General features: G+C 44.7%; 1 protein-coding gene across 3 annotated transcripts in view; it reads left to right on the forward strand.

The window, feature by feature from the left end:
- ASIC2 (acid sensing ion channel subunit 2) overlaps positions 1–24,258 on the forward strand; it is a 528,145-nt gene that overhangs the window by 423,636 nt on the left and 80,251 nt on the right. For all 3 annotated transcript variants that reach the window (XM_053260546.1, XM_053260548.1, XM_053260547.1), the window contains exon 2: positions 14,997–15,147. In XM_053260546.1, the coding sequence (XP_053116521.1) occupies positions 14,997–15,147 (151 nt within the window). The remainder of the gene's footprint in view (positions 1–14,996; positions 15,148–24,258) is intronic.

The raw sequence follows: 24,258 nt of genomic DNA on the forward strand, positions 1-24,258 counted from the left end.
AGGCTGAGCTGTTGGGGATTTGGGACGGCTGCAGCCTGTGAGTAGTAAGGGCCAATCTAGCTAGATGTTATTCTTCTTCTCTGTATTACTTGAAATCTGTGTTGCCTAAGTTAATGAAAACTCTCTTAATATTGCATACCTTTTCTTTAAATCTAATAATAAACCCTTATTGTTTAAGGGTGCTATTTTTCATTTGGGCTTGCCTTAGTCACACACCTCTGAAGGCCTAGGACTGCTCAGCCCCTTTTGGGAGGGTTTTGCCACTTCCTCCCCCCCCCCCCCAGGAACCTTATATGGAGAACAAGTTTTCCCACATCAAAATAAAGTGGATGGTGGCAGCCTCCTCCACTGGCTCAGGTAGGAGTAATGACAGTGGTCTTCATGCCTGAGCCAGGATTTGAACTTGGATGTCCTACCTCCAACTCTCGTATTCTGTGTAAGTTACTATATGTTCGAAAACATGTTAATCGAAGTTGAGAACACAGATTTACAGATAGACAAAAAAACTGGGAAGAGTGGCTGAAACTTTAGCCCTGAACTCATTGGCTGAGAATCTCTTGAAAGGATTAAAGAGAAGACATGGGGTACACAAGCTGTTTGTAGAAGATGCCAAGTAAAGCTTAGAGAAACTTGGCTGGGCAGTCCTGCTTTCTCCACATGCATCTGGTTTGGTAGTATCTAGATTTGCATGTTGTGGCAAAGGTAAGGCAGTTGATTGTCCCAGAAAGAGGGTGGGAGGGGAAAGACTGAAGCTCCACTGCAGTAGATAATGGGCTGGGGACTTTGTAAAATGAATAGCTGCCCTTGCATCTGCGTTGACTTTCTTTTTGTTCTGAATTTGGATTAGTTAAAACTTCAGCATTAAAAGAAAGTGGTACAATTCTGGTCAATTTCCTCAAGAGAGAGGAGGGTAGTTTGTAAATCTCATCTTAGACCACAAAACCTCTTCTTAGGGCTGGTTTACACATGCTTGTACATCACTTGATGGCAGAAACATTAGGTGATGATTTTTATTTCAAATGCGCCACCCAAGATTTAATGCCACCAATTCCAGATCACTTCACATAACTGCCAATTAAATGTGTTTGAATGGAGTTAGCTCACACACTCAGTTTCAAGTCGGTTGATTGATTGATTGATTGATTGATTGAGTGCCATCAAGTCGGTGTCGACTCTTATCAACCACATAGATAGATTCTCTCCAGGATGATCTGTCTTCAACTTGGCCTTTAGGTCTCTCAGTGGTACATTCACTGTTGTCGTAGTTGAGTCCATCCACCTTGCTGCTGGTCGTCCTCTTTCTCTTTCCTTCAACTTTTCCTAGCATTATGGACTTCTCAAGGGAGCTGGGTCTTCACATAATTTGTCCAGTTTGAGCCTGGTCATTTCAAGTCATTAAGGACTGGTTTATACATGCAGGTGCATCACTTGATGACAGCATAATCAAGTGATCATCATTAAAAAATTTGGGTTTGGTTCCAGTCCAACATTATTTTTTAACTGTCTGGTTCAGACACTGGCCGACATGTTGATGGTAAGGACCTATCCAGGCTGCAGCACAACTTCAAAGGGATTCTGGACTGGAAAGAAGACTGGAAAGAAGCACTGAGCTGTTGCCTGAAAGCAGATTAATGGCATTCTGCAGTAGGCTTGTCACTACACCATTGAGAATTTCCTTTGAAGTTGCACAGCAGCCCTGGTGGGTCCTTAACCATCGATGGGAGACTTTGCATCATGTCAGCCACTGACTTTAAAAAATGATTTGATAACCAGTTCAGACACTTTGCACCGGTTTAGGGATACATATCATATATAATAATCATATATCATAATATCAAACTATTTTGCTTGTATTATTTGGCTGAAAACCTAAATTTAAATATGCAAGCGGTAGGTAGTGATTTTCTGTCTTTCTGGGAAGAAAGAATTCCCTAGCCATATAGTCTTGGTGGCCAGAGGAGGGGTGGGGGGAAGCTTGATGCCCAGCCTAAAAGGGAGGCCTCAGTAAAGTGGTTATTAGTCCGTTCTTCATATCCACCTCAATTCTTCAAGCTCATTAGGGCTTTATCTGAAAATCCATCTCTTCTCTTTCAACTAGGACTCTTATCTTAAGCAAAGAGGATACTTACTCTCTTCAGATGAATGGTAAAGCAAATAATAATAAAAAAAATCTTGTAGACAGTTGTAGTATCAGAGTCTGGTGAAGCCTTGTAGCTACAAAACAGCAACATCCTGCAAGGGGGATGTTTCTCTTTGAGCACTGAGCTTACCAGTCCTAAGCCCTGCCTACCAATCTCTGCTGCACATCCTCTTCTTTTCAGATGGCTCACTGGGAAATACAACTTCCTTCATATAAAGCTGGAACAGAGAGGAGCCCTCACTGTTCCTTGAATAAGACTCTTTGCATGCCCGATTATTGAAACACTTCTTCTGAGCTGGTTGGTACTTTTTTTTTGCCTAGGAGTTCGGTTCAGGTTCTAGTCAACCTTGATTTTAGGCTCAGGTTTGTTTCAGATTGACTAAAAAAATCTCTCTGAACTAGGGATGTGCAACCCCCCGAACTGGTCTGGTCTGGCACGGGGGGGCTGTAGCTTTAAGGGCGGGGGGGTGGTACTCCCCCCCCCGCCGCTCTTCCCCCTCCGGCGCTGTGTTTTTATCCAAAGTTTCTGGGGCGGCAGCGTTCCTCCCTGCCACCCCTGCCCCCGTCGTTAGCCCGCAAGTGCCGAAGTTAGTAGCACGCATGCGCCCATTCCGGCACACGTCGACGTGTGACGTATGCGGAGCGTGTGCGCGGCGGCGGCAGGTGTGCGCCATGGGGGCAGGGTGTGCACCCCGTGGCGTGCACCCCCGTGGCGGCAGGTGTGCACCACGGGGGCAGGGGCGGCAGGGAGGAACGCTGCCGCCCCAGAAACTTTGGATAAAAACACAGCGCCGGAGGGGGAAGAGCGGCGGGGGGGCAGTTTAAGTACCACCACCCCCCGCCCTTAAAGCTACAGCTCCCCTCCGTGCCGGACCGGCTCGGAACCGGACCGGTTCGGAGGCCTCCAGCATGGCCTCCGAAGCAGTTCGGGCACATCCCTACGCTGAACCAGTTTTTGGGTTTGGGGTTGGTTTGACTCTCTGGTGATATATGGTCCATATATGGGAATGTCCCATCACACCTATAAAGCTATAGATAGAACATTCACATAGCCAAAATGCACAGCCCATTTCTGTGGAATCGGTTCACACATTCAGTCCACTAGCCAAGAATACACTAATTAAGTGTAAAGAAATCAGTTGAAAAGCATGCATGTATGAACTAGCAATTAGAATTCCTCTTCTGGGTATGGTTTTATTTCTGTAGAATCTTGCTGTCTAGTGGTGGGCTGGATGACTTTTGAAGATCCTGTCTCTGGTTTGTGAATAGCCTCTGAGTTTTAATCAGAATCGAGGAATATTTGAACTTAAAAGAAGCAGGCTGAGCCTGCTCCCATCTCCCATTTGTAGATTAAAACCATGACCTATACACCAAGCAGGCTTTGCTTTTATCCACACATTGGCCCGTGTATAATTGAATCCGTTTATAAAACTGTTCTTTCTAATGTTAAACATCTTTCCCTTGAAGGTCTTTGCCATCAATCAGGCTTGCAAAGAGCCTCAAAGAAGAGGATGAGCTGAGGTTGCTGTAAGAAATCCTTAAGCAAACCGTCACTTTGGCCTCTGACATTTCATTAGGCAGAAAATGAGAATTGCACAGAAGGTCACCTCGTTGGATTATGTCAGCTTGTGTAGAATGATGCCGTGGCCCAGACCTGGGTTCCCCAATTAGCAAATAGGTTACAGGCACTGCTTCCTGTTCTGGTTTCCTCATGGTAGGGCTCCAATTTCCTTCTCTACATGGTACAACAGCCTACAAAAATATTTGTCTGAGAACTAATGTAGCATAAGCCTTGCCTGGAAAGAGAGTTGGCAGTCTTTCTGAGCATCTTCCTATTCCTCAGGTGCAAGGCAGTCCTTTCTTTGCAGATCTGAGCAGTGGTTAAGCATGTCCCTGCATAGCTGCTGCTGTTCAGTTATATCTACAGCTGATTCTCTCCTATGTCTCAGGATAGCTTACCCTATTGTCATCAAAGATGTATCCTCACTGACTGACATCCAGAGCAAGAAAGCAGTGGTGCAGCAAGAGGAGCAGACTAACAGGGAAGTTGTGCCACTTCCCAGCTAACTGTTTCTTGACTGGAATGTAAACCTCCCTGAGATATTATATAGGTTGATATATAAATGCAACAAATGACTGACTGCACCAGGGAAGGGGCTGTTTTTGATTACCTTCCCTTCCCCAGGAAGCCCTTTGTGTCTCCTGAACATATGTCCCAGAAGAATGTAGAGCCCTCAGGACCATATTTTTAGGTGTCACAGAGGACTGGGAAGGCCATCAAAAATGGCTCCTTCTCTGGTGCTGCTAGTCTGCTCCTCTTGTTGCACCACGGCTTCCTTGCTCTGGATGACAGCCACTGTTCCCAAAGGATCAATAATCTAATGTATGAACATGAATAACTTCAGGAAACAAAGGAGAGCCAACAGCAAATAGAACATGAATATTCCTTTCCACTCACTAATGCTGAGGATTGGAGCAAACACACAAAAATGCAATCCAGGCAAGATGAAGGATACTGTGTTGATCAGGAACTCTGGCACTGAGACTGTACAACTTGTTTTAGACTTGCTTCCTGAAGGAGCAAGTTCAAAGCTCCTTCATGTATGAACAGATGTAAACAGGACCTATCCCTAGTTTTTTGTTTGTTTGTTTTTCAAGTATATCTTACCGTTAAAGAGTTCTCATGTGAGAAGAAGGGACATGGTACCAATCAGTGATAGCTGCAGGAATTGGAAGTGGTGGTGGTGATACGCAAATTTGTTGTTTTCCTCTCCCAGTCCTTTTCAGGTTCTTGCTCCCCAACTAAGTAGGATATGCATAGTGACTCATAGTCACTAGCCATCAAAAGCCATTGAAGAAGCACCATTAGCTATGAGTTACACATAAGCCTAGAGGTTGTTATCTCTTCACTTTACCCTATTACATCTTGCTGCAATATATGTCCACATTTTTTAAAGCAAACCTAGTTAAAAGAATGTGTATGGGAACTGTTGTGCCACAAATGTGTTTTTCACCCTTATTTTGTGGATTAAAACAAGCAACTTGGATAGTGCCTGGTATACTACACTAGGCCTGTGAAATAGATCTTTGATGAGATCATTGCTAGCATAGTCTTCTGGGTACAAGTGGTTTGGGTGTTCTACTCAGAATGTTTTGCCACCATTCATTCTCTCCAGTTTTATTTCCTAGGAGTCTTGTGTATCTATTTTACCACCTGCTGTAATGCAGCCTGTTCCTTATTCAATAGCCTTGTACACTGGCTAGTTTTGACAGTCATAATCTTGTCATAGAGGCTAGAAAATGCTGATGTAGAGCAGTAAAGTCGCTCCCCCCTCTCAGAACGACACTCTTTTCTAGGAAGTGCAGTTGTCAACTTCCCCACAGTGGCGTGCTCAGGTTTGTGTTTATCTTTGACCTAGTAGGGTAGGATATCTGCCAAGCCCAATATTATCCAGGCTTCAAAGTGTCAGGTTTAATCTCCAAAAGATGACAGAAACGATGAGGCTGGAGGTGTGGAGTGCAGAGCCCATAAAGTTGCTGAGGACGTGTTTACAAGGAAGAGGCTATATTTTTGGTGTTTGTGACTGAACTATCCCATGGTGGGGCTTGTCAAGGAACTCTGGAAAGTTACATTCAATTCCGTAGATGTTTTTCAGGTTTTGTTGGAGAAGTATTGCCGCCAACTTCGCTCAAGCACGCTTTGTTCAAATAAGGACCTATCAAGGACTCAGACAGTGCTTGAGGCAAAAAGGTGGGGGGCTGCCATTAATATTGTTTTGCCTGAAAGCTAGAAACATTCAAAGTCTCAACAGTGCATTAGTTCAGTACTCCAGACATGTGGCTGTAAAACGTACCCTCCTTTGCAGAGGATAACAGAGCCTTCCCCCTCCAGAGAAGACTTTTTCTGCCGTGTTCCTCGTTAGCTGCATATTGCACAACCATTGGCATAGCCTACATTCAACTCCTCCACCCTGCTGGGAGGTTTTCTGCAGTCTGAAAGAGCAGGAGAGAGGCCCAGCTTACCTGCTAAATGGTCAGGACAGGCAAACGATCGATCGATCAAGCCAAACAGTCTGACCAGTAGGCCATCTTGCTTCTGTTGTGGTTACTGAGGAAGCGGAAGAAGGAGAAGGCAGCCTTAAATGTGGGCTGCAGCCATCCACATTGTCCTCTTTTTTACAAGCTGCAGATACCATGATTAAATTGTTACTAGACTGCACTGCTTCAGACTGAATGCCCCCTTGTGCGGGGTGGGAATAATCAGGGAGCATATTAGGAAGAAAGCTAGGCTACAAATCTTCTCTCTGGCTTCTAGTTTTCTACATGTGGGTGTTCATACAGTATGAAGGAGCATTCAGGGTTGACCCTAGAATAAATAATGCCCAGGGTGAGTGGTGCCTTGGGTGCCCCTCCATAGAGCCATTTTAGGATGATACTTTTCCAGCTCACATGATTACAAGGGGCATGTGCTGAAAACATACCTGTCCCAACATCATCTGTGAATATCTTGATGATCTCCTGGTGCATTCCTTTATTGCATGAAAGGTCCTGCTTCTCCAAGCCACCACTCTGCACACAACCTAAACTAGTATTTGGGGACATGTGTAGAGCACAATTCAGAGGAATGTCGACCTATGTGATAAAAGCATATGCCCGTAGGACGTTTGGGACATCCATGAAAGACATCAGGATGGGCCCACTCTTTGGGTGTCCCTCTCCTCAGGGGCATAACTACCATTAGGCAAGGGGAGGCAGTCGTCTTGGGGCCCCACTGCCTCGAGGCACATCACATGACTCCCCACCCACCCATGTTGCACCCCCTATGAATTATGTTGAGTCTCTTGGAGATCGGCAGGAGCAGAGAGTTAAAAAACTAGATTCAATGTGAACTAGATATTCACTGTATTCATAATGGGGATATGAGTGTGAGTGCACTATATATTGTGAAGTGTTTGTGTGTGTGTATACCAGCGGGGGGCCCATTTTAAAATCTTGTCTCTGGGCCTCCTCCAACCTTGCTACGCCCCTGCCTCTCCTAATTATGTGGGCTGGAACCTATCATCTGAACCAGCCCATGATTGATTAATTAGCATTTCAGAGTTGTGTGGCTTGTGCAGGATTGCAAAGTCTAGTAGTATATCAGGCTGCACTGCTGTTCCCAGACTTTCCCAGCAATCACTGTTCCCTCTAACAGAGATTCCCAGATGTTTTTGACTACAACTCCCAGCATCCCCAGCTGCAATGGCCTTTGGCTGGAGATTATGAGAGTTGTAGTCAACAACATCTGGGAATCCCTGTTAGAGGGAACACTGCCAGCAATGCCCATAAAAAGGGCCCAGAGCTGCCTCTCAGTAATTTGCTGCTTTGCTCCCTGTGTTCTCCTTCTCCAGTTCTGGGATTCCTCAGGCCTTCTGCAGCTGCTTCTTCAGTCTTCTCCCCTCTCTCCAGACCTTTCCCTGCATCCTTTTTCCAGTCTAACATTCGTTCTCTCTGTCTTACTGTCAGAGAGAAATTAGACGGAGAAAACTCTTTCAAAGTCCTGTGCCTTTTTTTTTTTTGTCCCCAGCTCACTGCAGACTGTACACTAAACAAACAGTGAGCCACCAAGCTCAGCTTGACACCCCTTTCAGAAAGACACCGCAGGTGACTGTTCATAGGAACATAGGAAACTGCCATATACTGAGTCAGACCATTGGTCTATCTAGCTCAGTATTGTCTTCCCAGACTGGCAGTGGCTTCTCCAAGGTTGCAGGCAGGAATCTCTCTCAGCCCTATCGTATGCTTTGGTAGTTTGTTGGTTCAATAAAAAAATCTTGTCCTATCTTGGAGATGCCAGGGAGGGAACTTGAAACCTTCTGCTCTTCCCAGAGCGGCTTCATCCCCTGAGGTGAATATCTCGCAGTGCTCACACATCAAGTCTCCCATTCAGATGCAACCAGGGCAGACCCTGCTTAGCTATGGGGACAAGTCATGCTTGCTACCACAAGACCAGCTCAGCTTACGCACCCCTAAGGCTGGCCCTTGTCCACTTCACCTGCTGTTTGTGAAAGCTAGGCCTCAGATGTGATAGAATATGCTTGCTAAGCAACCACAAAATGCTTCTTTCTCTCAGGCAGCAAGCAAAATAGCTAAGTAGCTAAACAAGGAATACCGAAGCCAGAGGGGCATGAGCTTTTGTGGGGGTGGGGTATAATCTGAATGTAGGCAGGTGGTGAGCAGTGAGCTTAATTTCAGATGGATCTCTCTTCCAGAAGTCATTTTTAATGCCAGGACTAAATTCTGAACATTAAATTGGTGCCTCTGAGCATTAGTAACCACAATTGCAATCCAGTTTTTTCAAATTAAGGGGGAAAGCTTTTGAGTTGGGAGGGTGATTATTTCCATTCGCGCTTGAACTCTTAGTGCCTCTCTGCTGAGTGGAAAGAGGAATGAAAGGGTGGGGGGGAACCCACATGGTCATGATTAAGGCATTGAAGATGAAAGGTAGTTGAGACGTCTTCTCCCCCACCAGACCCAGTAAGCAGGGAAGTCTGGAAAATGGTGCCTTGCTGTTCGCTTCTGATTTCAACTGATCAGTTGTTTGCTGCAACAGCGAATCAGTAGAAGGGTTTGTTTGACTAGTGATTGCTATAGAGGGCTCTTAGAAGTGTGGTAAATCACCTTTTCAACCATCAGCACAATTTAGTATTGCTTGAGTGGGTATTTAAAAAGAAATACGGAGCTAATATTCAGGCAGCGGTTGAAGAAATGCTAGCGGTCAGACGCTGAACAGCTAAGACATGCATGGGCTCATAAATTAAACAAATCGCTGTCGTCACGGCTGTTTCCCCAAAGCACTAATTACCTAGAATAAAGAATAAACCTTTGGTGGGAAGACAGGAACTGGTGGGGAGGGCACCGTTTGTCTCAAGGACTCCGTTTGGAGTTGTAATAGCACTCTTATGCCAAGGCAGGGACAACGACGACGATTCCTTCAGCACCTAAAAAGCCAGGCACTGTACAAGATCCTGCTCGCAAACTTAACAATCTAAAAAGGACAAATAAGAAAAGGAGTGGGGGGGAGGGGCACTGCACGAAGGGAGGCAATGATTTAAAATCTCAGCAAAGTCTCGGGACAACAGATATGCTTTGAGAAGGCACTTCTTAAAAAATTGGGAGGGACCTTTATTTAACCCAGTACCTGTTACTCAGAGATATACTGCTTCTGCACATGGAGGTTTCATTTAGCTAACATGATTGACAGACATTGGTAAATCAAGGCTGTCATACAGAGCAAGAATGCACCAGTGCAGTAATAGAGCAGCCTAACAGGATTTCCCAACTAGGTGCACTGGTGCAGCGGGAAAGTGGCAATTTTTGATACTTTCCCTTCCATAGGAATCGCTCTGGCCACCTAATGTCGCAGCGGGGAAATGACTTGACTAGCAAGTCAGAGGTTGCTGGTTCGAATCCCCGCTGGTATGTTTCTTGTACTATGAAAAACTCCTATATCGGGCAGCAGCGATATAGGAAGAAGCTGAAAGGCATCCTCTCATACTGTGCGGGAGATGGCAATGGTAAACCCCTCCTGTATTCTAGCAAAGACAACCACAGGGCTGTGTGGTCGCCAGGAGTTGAAACCAACTCGATGGCACACTTTACCTTTACTACAGAGAAGGCCTTGCTCCAGGTAGCCACTTGCTGAACTTTATTTGGCAGAGGCACCCAGAATAGGGCCTCTGGGGAGGGAACAGAGTCCCCGAAGAATAAAATAATTCAGCTTCCTGAAAACCTGAGCATTTGCTTTATAAAAATAGGTAAGCTTCCAGCCCTTATGACTCTGCAGATAAGCTCCTTTTTCATTTGCTTTCTCCATGCTTTTTGGGGGCGTGGGGAGAGGGAGAAGAGAATTTGCTGCGCAATGGGTTGTGCCCCAAACTTGTGCCAGCAAGTGATTAGGAGAAGCAAAATATGCTATAGAAAATAAGAACTGTAAAATTTGAATAGTTTATAAGGAGCAGAACCCAGCTTTTGGGTTATGGAATTTTTATTTTGTATCACAGTGTAGATGAGTGTCTGTGATCTTGGCAACGAGAGGCAGGTTTAAAATGACCCTTAAGAGAAACTTCTGAATTGTGCAGGAAGGGCAGGCATGCGTTGCTAAACACATAGTGGATACGCACTGAGGAGCCATGGCCAATCAGGACTCTCTGGCGCATGTCCCCAAGTGTTCAGACACAAATCTACCCTTCACGGTATTGGTGTTTTCGGCAAGAAACCCCACTGCCCCTGCAGCAAGCATAATTGCCATGTAAAGTAGCTCATATTCTTGGCTTGACTGAGGTATGGATCAGGGTAGCAAAGGCTGTTCAATAGCCGTTTTGTCTCACTGGCTGGGGAAATTGCAAACAAACTCATTAAGGGGGACTCAGCCTGTGGTGCAGTGAACTCCCCCCCCTCCCCCCAGTGATGAGGCAGCAATTGAAAAAAGGATATTAGAGTTTTGTGTTGGTATGGGAGAATGCCTCTGGAGTTTGGAGGCATAAGCCATGCTTTGTTCATTTGGAAGAAAACAGCAGCTTAGTCGAAACGTGACTTCAGGGTTGAGACGCTTCCCACATCTCCGGTGGCCTGACCTTTTTTGAGATGGAAAGAGGCTCAGAGTCAGAGAGCAGCTGAACCCCACCAGGTGAGCTGGTCTTGTGGTCGCAAGCATGACTTGTCCCCTTAGCTAAGCAGGGTCTGCCCTGGTTGCATATGGATGGGGGACTAAAAGCGTGAGCACTGTAAGATCTTCCCCTTGGGATGGAGCTGCTCTGGGAAGAGCAGAAGATTCCAAGTTCCCTCCCTGGTAATTCCAAGATAGGGCTGAGAGAGACTCCTGCATGCAACCTTAGAGAAGCCACTGCCAGTCTGGGTAGACAATACTGAGCTAGATGGACCTATGGTCTGACTCAGTATGAGTCAGACCATATCAATATGGTCTGGGGCACATCAGTATATGGCAGCTTCCTGTGTTCCTTCCCTTAAAATGACCACCTAATTTCTCTGCCGCTTCAGTTGGTTTCTCTGCTTCCAAATGGCATTTTTCCCTGAGGATGTTGTGGTAAGTGTCCTTTCACCCTGAGTTTGAATGGTAGCTTTGCACCCTTAAAACCAGTATGTGAAGCCACTCTTGCTCTTTGCCCTGGCACAAGAAGCAGAAACCCCAAATCTTGCAATCAGCCAGTGATGATGCCTTGCAGGTTTTCAGCAACTATGCTTCAGTTTCCCATGAAATATTGAGACTTTCAGGGATCTACCAGAAACAACAGGGATGTGTTAGACCAGCAGAGCTGAGGTAATATATGAGTAATTAATTCACCTCAGTCAAACACTCCACAAAGGAAATAACGCATAGAAGCCTCAGTGGAGGAGGCGGATTTAAGAAAGTGTAAGACATGACACATTGGGATGAGAAAAAACAAGCTCTGATGGAAATGCAGAGATACCTGTACTATGTGGCAAAGTTGTCTTGAATGGAAAGTGCTCATTTTGGATGCCAAGAAGCATCTGCTTGAAAGGGTGTGGTTATGCGAACGAAGGCTGCAATCCTGTGCATACCTACCTGGGAATAAGCCTCACTGAACATAGTAGCTCTTGCTTCTGAGTAAACAGGCATAGATTGTGCTGTAAGACATCAATCCCAAACATACTTACTAGGAAGTAAGACTCTTGGCCTCAGTGAGGCTTCTGATTAAATATTCAGAATTTAGCTTTTTTAGAAGCTTGAGCTTTAAAAAAAATAATAAGAAGCAGGTTTCTAGTCCTCCCGGTTGTGAAGATATGTTTGAAGGTGTATGGCTGATGTTTGTGTTAATGTCTGCTAAACTCTCCAAAGTTAGGGGTGGGAGGTGGGGTGGTATAAGATTTTCAGTGATAGAACAGTTCCTCACCCCTTTCTGTGGGTAATGAAACCAAAATCACTTTTACCAGATAAAAACTGTGGAATAAATTATACAGAATGATGAAAACTATACCACTTTCCTAAATGTAAACAGGTTGCAGTATTCAGCACCCCCCCCCACACACACACCAATGAACATAGTTTGAGTGCAAAACTTGAAAAATGTTTGGGTGCAGAGTACATTCAACCCTGCTTAATATATTAAATACTTAAAGGGAATTATCCAAATCCTAGAGTGTGTCTTCTGGAACTGAATAACTTATGTGTACACAGACAAGCTCTATGTTTGTGCACATGTGTAATTGTTGGGACCTGGGTTGACAGGCAGGGACCTACCTGATATGTGCACTCACCTTTTCTATCCAACTATTGGGGCACAGTCACCATGGCAACAATAGAAACCTGTGGCTCCAGGGGCTCCAGCCATGGAAGTACTGTTCTGCAAAGTGCACACTATGATCCAGTCTATGCAGTAGCTTCAGCAGGGCTGGGTCCTTCCTTCTGCTCCTCCGTGGCTAATCATAGGGCAGCTGCTGATGTAATGAGGCTTTTCTCATCTGCTGGCAGTGCAAGGCATGCTGGGAAGATAGATGGCCTATCAGAGGACCTTCCATGCAGTGGTGGCTGATGATTCCTGGCGGGGGGGGGTGTGTGTGCTAGGCAAGGCAGGTGATGGGTGGAGCCACAGGTAGTTAGAGGTGGAGCCAATTGTGGGCAGCTGTGGAGGTGGAGCCAGGACTTGACAGGTGCCTTAGCTAAAAATCTACACTTTGCCAGTTATTGCCAACGAGTGGCATCAAAATACACACACAAGCATACAAATCTCAATTGCTCATCAGCAGAGATACAGAGAAATATGAAAAACATCAGTTGCTTTATAGTGCTTAACAGGACTACAGAAGTGTGTGGATTTGTATTTAACATGGCAGGATCAAACACAAGTGTATACACACACACACAGAGAGAGAGAGAACAAGAACACACACAGGAAAAGCCACTAGTAAAGCACAGACCAGCTACAGAAGGCTGCGTATGTGGAGAATAAATGTATTCTGAAGTCATCAGGGCAGCTACGTCTGCCTGATTATTTAAAAAATGAATATACTACTACTAATAAACAACAACAAGAAGAATAAAGATCTCTGAGCCAGAGTGGTACAGTGGTTAGTGTGCTGGACTAGACTGAGGAAATTCAAGTTCAAACCCCCATTCAGCCATGAAATTCACTGGGTGACTCTTGGGACCGTCACATCTCTCAACACAACCTTCTTCATGTGCACTGCTCTGGGCTTCTTGGAGGAAGCAGAGGATATGCATATACAAGTAAATAAATCTATATAAGCCACAGGTAAAGCAGAGACCAGCTACAAAAGTGGAGAAAAAATGCATTCTGCAGTTACAAGGGTAGCTCTGGTTGCCTATTTTAAAAATGCATACATAAAAATAGAAAAATCACAGGTTTTTCTATGATGCTTGCTGTGACTGTGAACCGTCTCCTGTACCTAATAGGACACCATGGGAAGTAAAGATTCATAGGGACATCCTCTCCCTACTCCATGCCTGCTGAACAGCTGGGTGCCACTCTCTGCATACCTTGGGTGCCCACCACTTAGCCTGGGTGTCCATCCTAGCAAGCAACAAATGTTTTTTTGTAGAGATCACTTCCTTAATCCTTGCCCAATGAACCATACCCGGCAGTGGACATATTAATGTTACAGATACTGGCCACAATCCAGAGAAAAACCTGGTTAGCAAATGGATTTGTAAAATTATTTTCCTTTCAACAGAATCCGTTCCTTCTCTACATGGAAAGCCACTTCTGCAATTATTTGAAAAGCCTCAGAAAGGACTCAGAAATCCATGCATATGCCCCAAAATAACTTTCTGGCTTCTTATGCCAGTTTCTAATCTAATTAGTCCAGTCTTACAGTTTGCTGTTCCTTCCGGTGTTTTATGGCATGTCATTTTGGCAATGGGCCATAATGCTTTGCATACAGATAAGATCAGAGAGCAAGGGGGAGAAAGCAGAGGTTGCATTCCTCTCCTCCAAACAGACACAAACAAAGAAGCCAACAAAAGAAGACTTGCCAGCCAGCCAGCCTACCTTCTCTCTAACCAAAATGGTGATTGGATTCTTCTGAGTAGTATTTTGTAGCTGCTTTCCTCATACACACAAGGAAAAGTAGATTTAACTAGAGGTTTATTCAGTAACAACTCAGTTTTCCCCTTCCCTTTTCCTCTTGACTCCTCCTGCACACTCTCTACTGGATCTCCCTTGGGACAAATGTCCCAACAGACAAACTGCAAAAGATTACTGAATAGAATACAAGTAGTTAAAATAAGACTTTGCCACCCTCTGGACACTCTGATTGGCTGCCTGAGGAGCCAATCAGCACAATGCCTTCTGATTGGTGCTCAGTGTATTTTAAGCTCCACCCACCTTCTGAAAATAAAGGCAAATCTTGTAATTGGCTCCTGCCTCATTAATGTTCAAATTTGAACAACTGTGTGTGTGTATTCCTATTGGTATCTACAAAGTTCTGGTACCGTTGTCCACCTTACGTACACCCTGGGGCCAGGTTGCAGGCTGGGAAGAGGCACAGACAGGGAGGCAGACAGAGAAATGACTACAGAAAACAGGAAATAAATAGTTGACAAATATTTTCAGGTATCTTCAGGTGGGCACTGCCCATTCTGCCCTCAAGTAAGAGCCACCATTACCTCCATGGTAGAGTAGAACTTAAAGCTCCCGATTTGAGTAATGAATGCTGTGGCTGCCTTGATAATGTGTTCTTTGAGTTTGCAAACCCAAACGGCGGTTCTTGTCAAGTGGAAGAGATAGGGTAGGAGCTCTCATGCCCTCCAGCCTGCTCCCCATATGGTTGTGTGAAGAAGCCTGCTGAATGCCTTCTTTGTCTGTCTTTTCCCCAGGTGTTTACGAAATATGGGAAGTGCTACATGTTTAACTCAGGAGAAGATGGGCATCCTCTGTTGACCACATTCAAAGGTGGGACAGGCAATGGCCTGGAAATAATGCTGGACATTCAGCAAGATGAGTACTTGCCAATATGGGGAGAAACAGGTAAGAAGCAGGTCTGTCTGTCTGTCCTTCTGTCCGTCTCTCCTCTCTTTCTCCTCCATTCATTCCTCTCAACCTTCAAGACAGTTTGGAGTTCTAATACGTTCTCATTGTGTGGGATTTTATGGGTTAAGGGCATGGTATTTGGTTGGGGAGTGTGTATTGTGTGTGATGTTGAATCAGCATAGTATAAAGCAAAGGCGCAGTTCAATTTTGGTTGCATTAATAGAAGCATAATTAAGAACATAAGAGCCGTTTTGAATCAGGCTAAAAGTCTAGGATTCTGACTTCTAGAATGTAGTCTAGTATTTTGTTTCTAGCAGTGGCCAGCCAGTTGCCTCTGGGAAGCTTACCAGCAGCTATGATGGAGATAGCTCTGTCCCTCACTGTTTGTCCCCAGCTTCTGGCATCTAGAAGTATGCTACCTCTGTATGTGTCAGTTCCATTCAGCTATAATGATGAATAGATAGACCTGTCCTCTATAAATGTGTATGTTTGAATTGTTAATAAGTTTCACATTTTTGGAGGAAGCAAGCTGCCTTTATTTTAAGGACAAGGACAAACATAATATTCTTTATTATTTTTGTGTTGCATCCCGTGAAGATGATATTGGATGGGGAATGGAAATCAGTGTTCTGAGCTCCTTGGAGGAAGTGTGTCATAAAAATTAATAAATAAATAGTCTTATTCCAGGGAGCTTAGGACAGTGCATATGGGGTCCCACTGTGTATTTTCCACAACAATCATATGAAGTAGGTTAGCCTGAGAGAAAGAATAGCTCAAGATAATCCAGTGGGCTTCCTGTCTGACTGGGAATTTGAACCCAGATCTCCTCAGTCAAATACACTGTCTGCTGCACACGCTACACTGGGTTGTGTTGCATATAGTGCAATAGGCCCAAAAGCACAATTCTAAGGGTTTTCTTACAAATACAAGGCGTACATCAGCTATTTCTTCATTGGGGTTTGTGTCTGCGTGCAAAGCCTACTTTGGCCTGTATGCTCGTTTGATGCCTCTCCTCTTCTGCATGAACAACCACCAGATTTTGATATAAACAGCACAAGAGAGGCTTAGAGGTGATTTAAGCCTTGTGTGAAATGCCATCAGGCAGCAGATTGTTGACTAGGCTTTGGTTCTGGAGGTCAGTGGGATTTTAGGGTCATACTAGATGTGCACACAAATACGTGCTAAAGAGGCATGCTGTGAACCAGAAGTCTCTTTTCTTTCATTAAAAACTGGGCTATGGGGAAATCAGGAAAACAGCATGAAAAGAGAGAGTTAACTTCCCTCAGTGGTATTTTCTCACTGAAAATCCCCCCTGCCCCCCCACCCGCCATGACTATTTGCCCCTAAAGCAGTGATTTCCTGTGAATAGCCGCTTTGCAAGCAGTTTTCAACAAGAAAACAGCATGAGGGGAAAGGGTTAACCTCCCTGTGAAGCTCTGTCCTTTCAGCAGGGATGAGTATCCTGAAAGGAGAACTTGGGGATTACAGGCCTCCAAGATTATGAGTTGGATGGGGGAATTGCTTCACCTTTGTTTCCCAGCATAACTCATCTTAGCAGCCCCGTGCTGCTCAGGAGTAATTGAGCTGTAGGGAGGAAGGCCCTTGTCATCCACTGGCCCCTCATCATTGGCTGGGTCTCTGTTAAATAGGCATTGCAATTTAGGCATCCCTCACAGGAGGCAGCCCCAGCATCATACAGAGAAGTGTACTTCCATTAGAGGGGAGAAAGCACACCTCTGCTTAAAGGGGGATTTCATGCTGGACTGACCACTCACCTGCTGCTTCTGTTAGGCAGCATTTAATGACGCCACGCAGTTCTGCCCCCTCTCTGAGATCCTGGGTGGCTCTCATTACACTTCCCAGGCTGAATGTGCAAGTGGCCGGAAGGTGGGGGCATTTGTCAACCAGGTTGCAACCACATCCTTACCCACACCCTCCTGCCATGCCATGTTCCCTGTCTGGATTGGGGACCTACAGCGTTTTTTAACTAAAGGAGAAGCACCTCAGGTTCCATGTGTGCTTCTTCAGCATGAGTTTCAATGTGCATCCTGTTTTACCCTTAGTTGCATTAACAGGAGCATAGCTTCCAAGACTCAGGAAGTAAAGCAGCATTCTGCTGAATACCATTGATGTTCCATGTTCAGTTCTGTGTACTAAAGCTGAAAGCAGGAGTGGTAAAGAATTGTAAGGATTCAGAGGAGAGAGTTACAAAAATAACATAAAGTGTGTAGAAGAGAAACCCTCTGAAGACAGGCCAAGGAACTGGGTATGTCCGCCTTAGATCAGGAGTAACCTGTTTTGCTAGTGGTGTGGTTATTTGGTCGAATTGTGAGTTCAGCAATAGGAGCCAAGCAAGCACAACTTGTCTCCTTCCAGCTCTGTTCATGATCAAGGCCCAATTCTTACTGTGATGGTAAATGAGTCGTAGATGGTAGACATGAGTCTGGACTGTACCAGTTCCAATTGCAGGTAGAAGCTTACACAGCTGAATGCATCTCCATACAAAAATTTTCCTTCACACAACATAAACCTGTCAGGGAGACCTGTCCTCTGTTTCTTAAGGCCAGACTCTACTGTCCAAACCCAAGACTGTCTTTCTGTTGGGCCTACTGCACGATTCAGACCTGGAGTCCTGCAGGTCAAGTTCCAGTTCCCTACCCACTGTGCCATCAGAGCTACTATTTGGAAGAGTGTGCTGCAGGCAGTTCAGCCTGAGATACTAACACCACAGACCAGAATCCTTGGAGTTTCATGATCCTGAAGAGCCAGTCGTGTGCCCCTGCCTGCTTTATGTCTATAAAATCTTCTGCATTTCCTCAGTTTGGGCAACATACTGCTAGCTTGTTAGTAGCCTAGCAAGGCCACTCAGCTCTCCCTCCTGTTTGCTTTCAAACGTTCTACTCTCTCTCTGCTTCAGGCACTCTCCCACTGTGGGAGCTGGATCTTGTCAACCTGGGCACCTGACAGTCCCGAGATATCCTTAATATCCTGGGTACAGGTTGTCAAAAGTCCCATCAGCTGACATTCAGAAATATACTACCTCTGTACATGAAAGTTCCATTTAGATATAATGGAGGATAGATAGATCCCCATAGCCCTCTTCTGATGTTATAAACACGAGCAACGCTCATGCTTACAACTGCAAAGGTGGGCAAGAAGTCCCACCCCACCGCTGTTACTTACCTCCTTCCATCAGGTGCATGCATTTATGACATTATTTGATCAATCCAGGTTGCTGCTCACGAAATCACTGGTGTACACACAGCGCATCCCCCTTCAGGCAAACAATGTCATAAGCATGTGCACTTGGCGGGAGAAGGAAAGTGGCAGTGGTGGGGCGGGACTTCCTCCTTTTGCAGCTGTAAGTGTGAGCAGCATCGATAAACGGCTCACACTTATAACAACTGAAGAGGGCTCATCTGTGATATGGATGGATGGATAGATTTCCATACATGTGATAGGTATAAATTAATAGGCTTCAAGTTTTTGAAGGATACGAGCTATCTTGCTTCCCATGTACCATAGAATGTGTGAACAAAGGCAAACAGAATGTTCTTTATTACATTTATATTCTATCCTATGAGGATAAAATTGTGTGTGGGGAGGACGAGAGGTGGTGTCATAAATGTACTTTTCTTGAATAATATTTATTCTGGTAAATCCAAAAACTGACAGTCTTATCTAAGGCAAATCTGGGTTTGGGGGCAGCCCACCTTCTCTAAATGTCACAGAAAAGCTTTGAAACAGTCCAAGCCTATTGAGTGTTATTCCAACATACACATGCTCCATGCGCGCGCACACACACAAACGTTAATAATGAGTATCAGCTGTATCGGTTACCGTGGCAACACTTAATTCGGCTCTCAGCATACAAGATAAAAAAGAGTTGAAGGTGTCCAAATATTAGCATTAGAATACCAAAGTGGATTTGATATTGAATCCACTCAGGCAGAGTCATAGAATCGTAGAATTTTAGAACTGGAAAGGGACCTTGGCAACCTGGTGTCTGAAAGCTGTGGTTTCCTTTTCCCTGAGAACATTTTTCTGGCTGACCTTGGATGGAAAGCAGGGTTCAGAGGTGCATATTTAATCCTCGCCTCAAAGCTTCAGAGACTAGTGTATGAGCTGTTGGCCTGGGAGTCCCCATCTGAAATATCATCTCTGCCATGAATTCACTAGGCTTAGGCCCAGGCCTATTCTCTCTACCTCAGCCCCTATCCCACCAACATGAGGTAAATAATATTGTCTCTCTTTATAGGACTAATGTAAGGAATACTAAGCATTAAGCTAGATACTCTTTGCCCACATGTCCTGCCATGTAGTTGAGAGGCGCTCACCGTAGCAATTCTGCCCATCATTTGGTGGATCTTCCTCTGCACCTTGCCAGCAGTTGTCAGTGCTTACGATGTGAGAATCAGCATTCTCATGTTGAATTCTATTTAAATGATAGGACTTGTGGGACTCACTGAAAGGATATCTTGGCTAATAACATGAAGTATGTGAGAGATCACATACACACAACTCTTTTCATGGAGGGTTCCTGTGCTGTTAACAGCTGTGAGATGGACAACAATTCAACATGTCTGCCTTTTCTTAGGATACAGTGCTGAGGAAGCACCCATGAGATTTTTATTTTTATTTTTTTGCGGCACCTATCCAGGGCACAGAAGATTCAGGAAAAATGGAAGGAAGGGGGAAATCCTAGTTCTAGTATACTGGCCTGGCAGTGAAGTTGGGGTTCCTAACTTTCTGATTAAGTCCCAACAAGGGAAATGAGCCCTTAAAAGCATGGCTGATTATATATCCTATAACAGTGCTACCAAGTTAGATGAAGGGCACTGGACTTGGCATCCGGATTGGTTTATGTCTCTCCAGGGTGGTCAATGACTGTTGGTGAATGTGCTATTTATATTTTTGTCATAGACGCTGAATGCTGCGTGTATGCTGCAATTCTGCAGGAGTGCAAAAGGGGGAAAAGCAGCAGCATAGAATCTGATACTGGTCAGAACTGAAGCTTCTGAAGAATCTTAATTTCCATTTTTAAAAATGGCCTAATGAGACAAGTTTCTAGGCCTTATGGTTGCAAAAATGTGCTTGATAGCATCTGAGTAGTACCTGCTGAAATCTTGGAAGGGTAGCTACTAAGACTTCAACCAGTGCTAGGTATAAAGCCTCATTGCCTTCCATGGCTCCTTCCCCATCCCTCTGACAATCAAAACCAGGAAAATAATTGTGCAGATAGTGTTTTAGAGGCCTTGTTTTAGATACTGCATTTTTGTTTACTTATGTGTAAAAGACATAGCACCTCTATTCATGCATGTTGTTTAATGCAGGTATTCATTAAAACTCTGTATTCAATGTACTCCAGTATAGATCTGTATGCAGGTACAGTTGTTCACATCTTATATTGAATGCAGATACAGCAATACACTTGCTATATGTATCCTGCATTTTAGGGGACCTGTATCCAGATTCACTTTTTAAATGAACACACAGTCATTCACACACAAACATGTACATGTGTACAGACACGTGAATGTAGGTTCAACTTAATGTTTGAATAGGGCTGTAGTCTTGGCTGCATTCTTCTCTTCTGTAAACTGGATAGTGGATTTTTCAACCTCTCTCTGCCAACAGAAACTGACCCTTCTGCTTATAAATCTCAGTGGCAGCTCCTTCCTTCCTAAGTAGGACTTCATCTTGGGCTCCACTATTAAACTCCTCCATAAAACAACCTCGGCTGAGGTGCCAAGAGCCTTACAAAAGGAAGGACGCGGCTCTCTTTTAAATGATGTTAAGAGGCTGCATTACCAGGTAGCAATATTTAGTCGTGGCTGTAAAAATGTGACAAGGTTCTTGATTTATGTTGCTGGGAACATAAAAAGTCCTACTGGATGAATAACATCCTTAAAAGTGCCAGCAGGCAAAAGGATAAATAAACTCTGGTCCGAGGAGGAAGAGGAGGAATGTGTTGGCCTGAAAGCTTGTCTCCAAGCCAGTTCTGGTTGCCCTTGACCTTCAAGGAGGACAGGAAGAGATGTCACCCAGAGGAGCGTATGCAAATGTTCTCCCGTCTCATTGCATTTTGGACCTTTTCCTAATGAACAGAGAAATACAGGCAATTAGTTCTGTTTTCCCTGAGAGAAAAGGTCAGCAGTGTTTCCCCTCCTCTACAGCTCAGTGACCATAGAAAATGATACCTTTTGGGTCAGTTCAGGCACTTACCCAGCTGATGGTACTTTAATTTTGAGAGAGGGGCACTTTCTACCCCATAGCTAAGATACCTTAGGGGGCAACTCCCACAGAGGGGGCTCATCAGTAAGGGCAGGAGCGGCTGTGCACCCCTCCACCAAACCAAACAAGCTAACAGAGAAACACAAACTTTCAGGCATGCAGCAAATTCTCCAAACCACGGAGCTTCTTCCAGGCCCTCTTCTGTGTCTGTTACTTCCTTTGTTGATCTTATTGGCTGGAACAACTACTCATGCTGTTCCAGCCAGTCTGTTTCCTAGGGGGCACCTCCTGGCATCGACCACTCCTGGAATTAAAAAAAAAAGGTAGAAAATGCAGCCCATTGAAGCCACCAGAAAGTGTATTTTTTACTCATTTTTAACCTGGATGTCAGCACCTCCTGACATCAACCTGGAGTGGTTGATGTCAGGAGGTGCCCCCTAGGAATCAGACTGGCTAGAACAGCTTGATTAGCAGGCTGTTGCAGCCAATAAAACCACCAAAGGAAGTTACAGGCATGGAACAGGGCCTGGAGGAAGCTCCATGGTTTGGAGGATTTGCTGCATGCCTGTAAGTTTGAGTTTCTCCATTAGCTTGCTTGTTCGTTTTGTTTGATGGGGGTGAGATACAAGTCCTGGCTTCCCTCTTGAGTTCTCCTTTCTGCTCCTCTTCCTCTTTTCTCCCTATCCCTCTTTTTCTGCTCTCCCCCTTCCAGCCCTACTTTCTCTCCGATTTCTGCCTTTTGCTCTTGCATTCTCCCCGCTTTCTCCCCACTTTCTACCTTTTGCTCTTGCATTCTCCTTTCTCCCCGCTTTCTGGTTTCAGCTGCCTCCCCGCTTCTACCTTTTTGCAGAGGTGTACACAAAATGAATGTTGCATTCCATTCTGAGCTTGGAATGGAATGCAAGTCTATGGAACGTTCTGTTGGAATAACCGGGTGAGCTGGTTGTTCCAATGGAATGACCCTTTTCCTAACGGAACGTTTTGAGTGCCATTTTGAATTCCAAAATGGCGCTCTTGGCCTCATTGCATGCACAAATGCCATTTTTGAATCCAAAATGGCACTCTTCCGGGCTCAACGGACGTGAGGTGGCCATTTGCATGGATTTATTTATTTATTTATTGCACTATTTGTTTGTTTGTTTGTTTATATAAACAGCTTTGGAAACTTTTGTTGAAAAGCGGTATAGCGGTATGGTATTTTTGTTGAAAAGCGGTATGAAAAGCAGTATTTGGTGGTGGTGGTATGGACCACACAAATGGCTACCACATGTGTGTAGAGGCCAGATGAGCACCACTTTGGATTCCAAAATGGTGCCCGGAACAGGTTGTTCCATTCCAAGGTCAAAACAGGCTCCCCCTGTTAAGGGGGTTCTGTTTTGAGCTTGGAACGCTCTAAACGGCCCGTTCTGAGGTGGAACATTTCGACTTGTGAAATGTTCCACACATCCCTACCTTTTTGCCCTTGTATTCTCCTTTCTCGCCCTTTTCTGCATTTGGCCCCTGCCTTTTGCTTCTGCTTTTGGCCCCCTTTTGCCTTCTGCCTTTTTGCCCCTGCTTTCTGTCCCTGCTCCCCCCACATTTCTGATTTCTTCTGCCTCTCCACTTTCTGGTTTCTTCCTTTTATCCCTTGCTTTTTTGACTCCCCATTACTTTCCTTCATGTTGATGGGCTTGGATAAATACCCTCATGGAGGAAAGGAGGCTCCTTCCTCAGTTACTGGGCTCTCTCGCAGTCCCCCAGCTGCAGTGCCCACCAGGTGCCACTGCTCTCACTTCTACTTGGGAACCATCCCTAACCTCTTTTGTGACAGAGGAGCACCCAGGTTACTTCCAGTGCACCCAATTTACTCCAAGTTAACTTCATTAAATCAACATAGCAAAGTTAGTTTAAATTAATGTTAGGGTAGTTTCTCTGTGCAGAGGCCTGTACACATGAAACATATTTTCAGACAGAGAACTTTTTTGTATGGTATTTTGTGGACTTGCACAAGGAACTACATGTGGAGTCATAACTGGGTGTTTATACCTAGTTTGTCCCACTGTTTTTCTGCCTCTAGCAGTGGTGGAGCATTGGGAACATTGCAGGTTAGGGTCCCTCCCAATGAAGTGTTTTTATTATTTAAATTTTGTTGCGGTGTTCAGCTTACCAGATTTCTGCAGCATTTCCCTCTTCTGCTGAGACTTTTGTGGAGCTTGAAATAGAAGACACCGTGTTTGAATTTCACTGTCTCCTTGTTTTAATAAATTACTTCCTGAAATCATGCTGAAGAGTTCCCCTTTCTCCTTGCCTGATCCTCCAAAATGACTTGACTGCAATATATGAAAAGTATCTTATGCATACTTTCCTGGGAGTAAGTCCCATTTAATTAGTGAGACTTACTTATGAGTAAATACTGTAATGACATTTTGTTCTTTTTATTTAATGTTATATTGCTGCTCTTGCACTCTTTTAATTGCTGCTGGGGGAGCAAGATAAGTGATGTAGTGTAAATACAGCTTATATATTAAAGACTATAATGGCCATAGCAGCTTAATGGTGCAGTGAGGAAGTGACTTGATTAGCAAGCCAGAGGTTGCCGGTTCGAATCCCCTCTGGTATGTTTCCCAGAACTATGGGGAACAAGTATGTTTCCCAGACTATGGGAAACACCTATATTGGACACCAGCGATATAGGAAGATAAAGACATAATCTCATACTGCACGGGAGGAGGCAATTGTAAACCCCTCCTGTATTCTACCAAAGGAAACCACGGGGCTCTGTGGTCGCCAGGAATCGACACCAACTCGATGGCACAATTTACTTTTACTTTATAATGGCCATAGACTATGTGGTTTGTTTCTTGTCTGAATAGGATGAAAAACACATGCATGGTA

This window comes from Hemicordylus capensis, chromosome 6, assembly GCF_027244095.1.
Source record: "Hemicordylus capensis ecotype Gifberg chromosome 6, rHemCap1.1.pri, whole genome shotgun sequence".
Classification (NCBI taxonomy): domain Eukaryota; kingdom Metazoa; phylum Chordata; class Lepidosauria; order Squamata; family Cordylidae; genus Hemicordylus; species Hemicordylus capensis.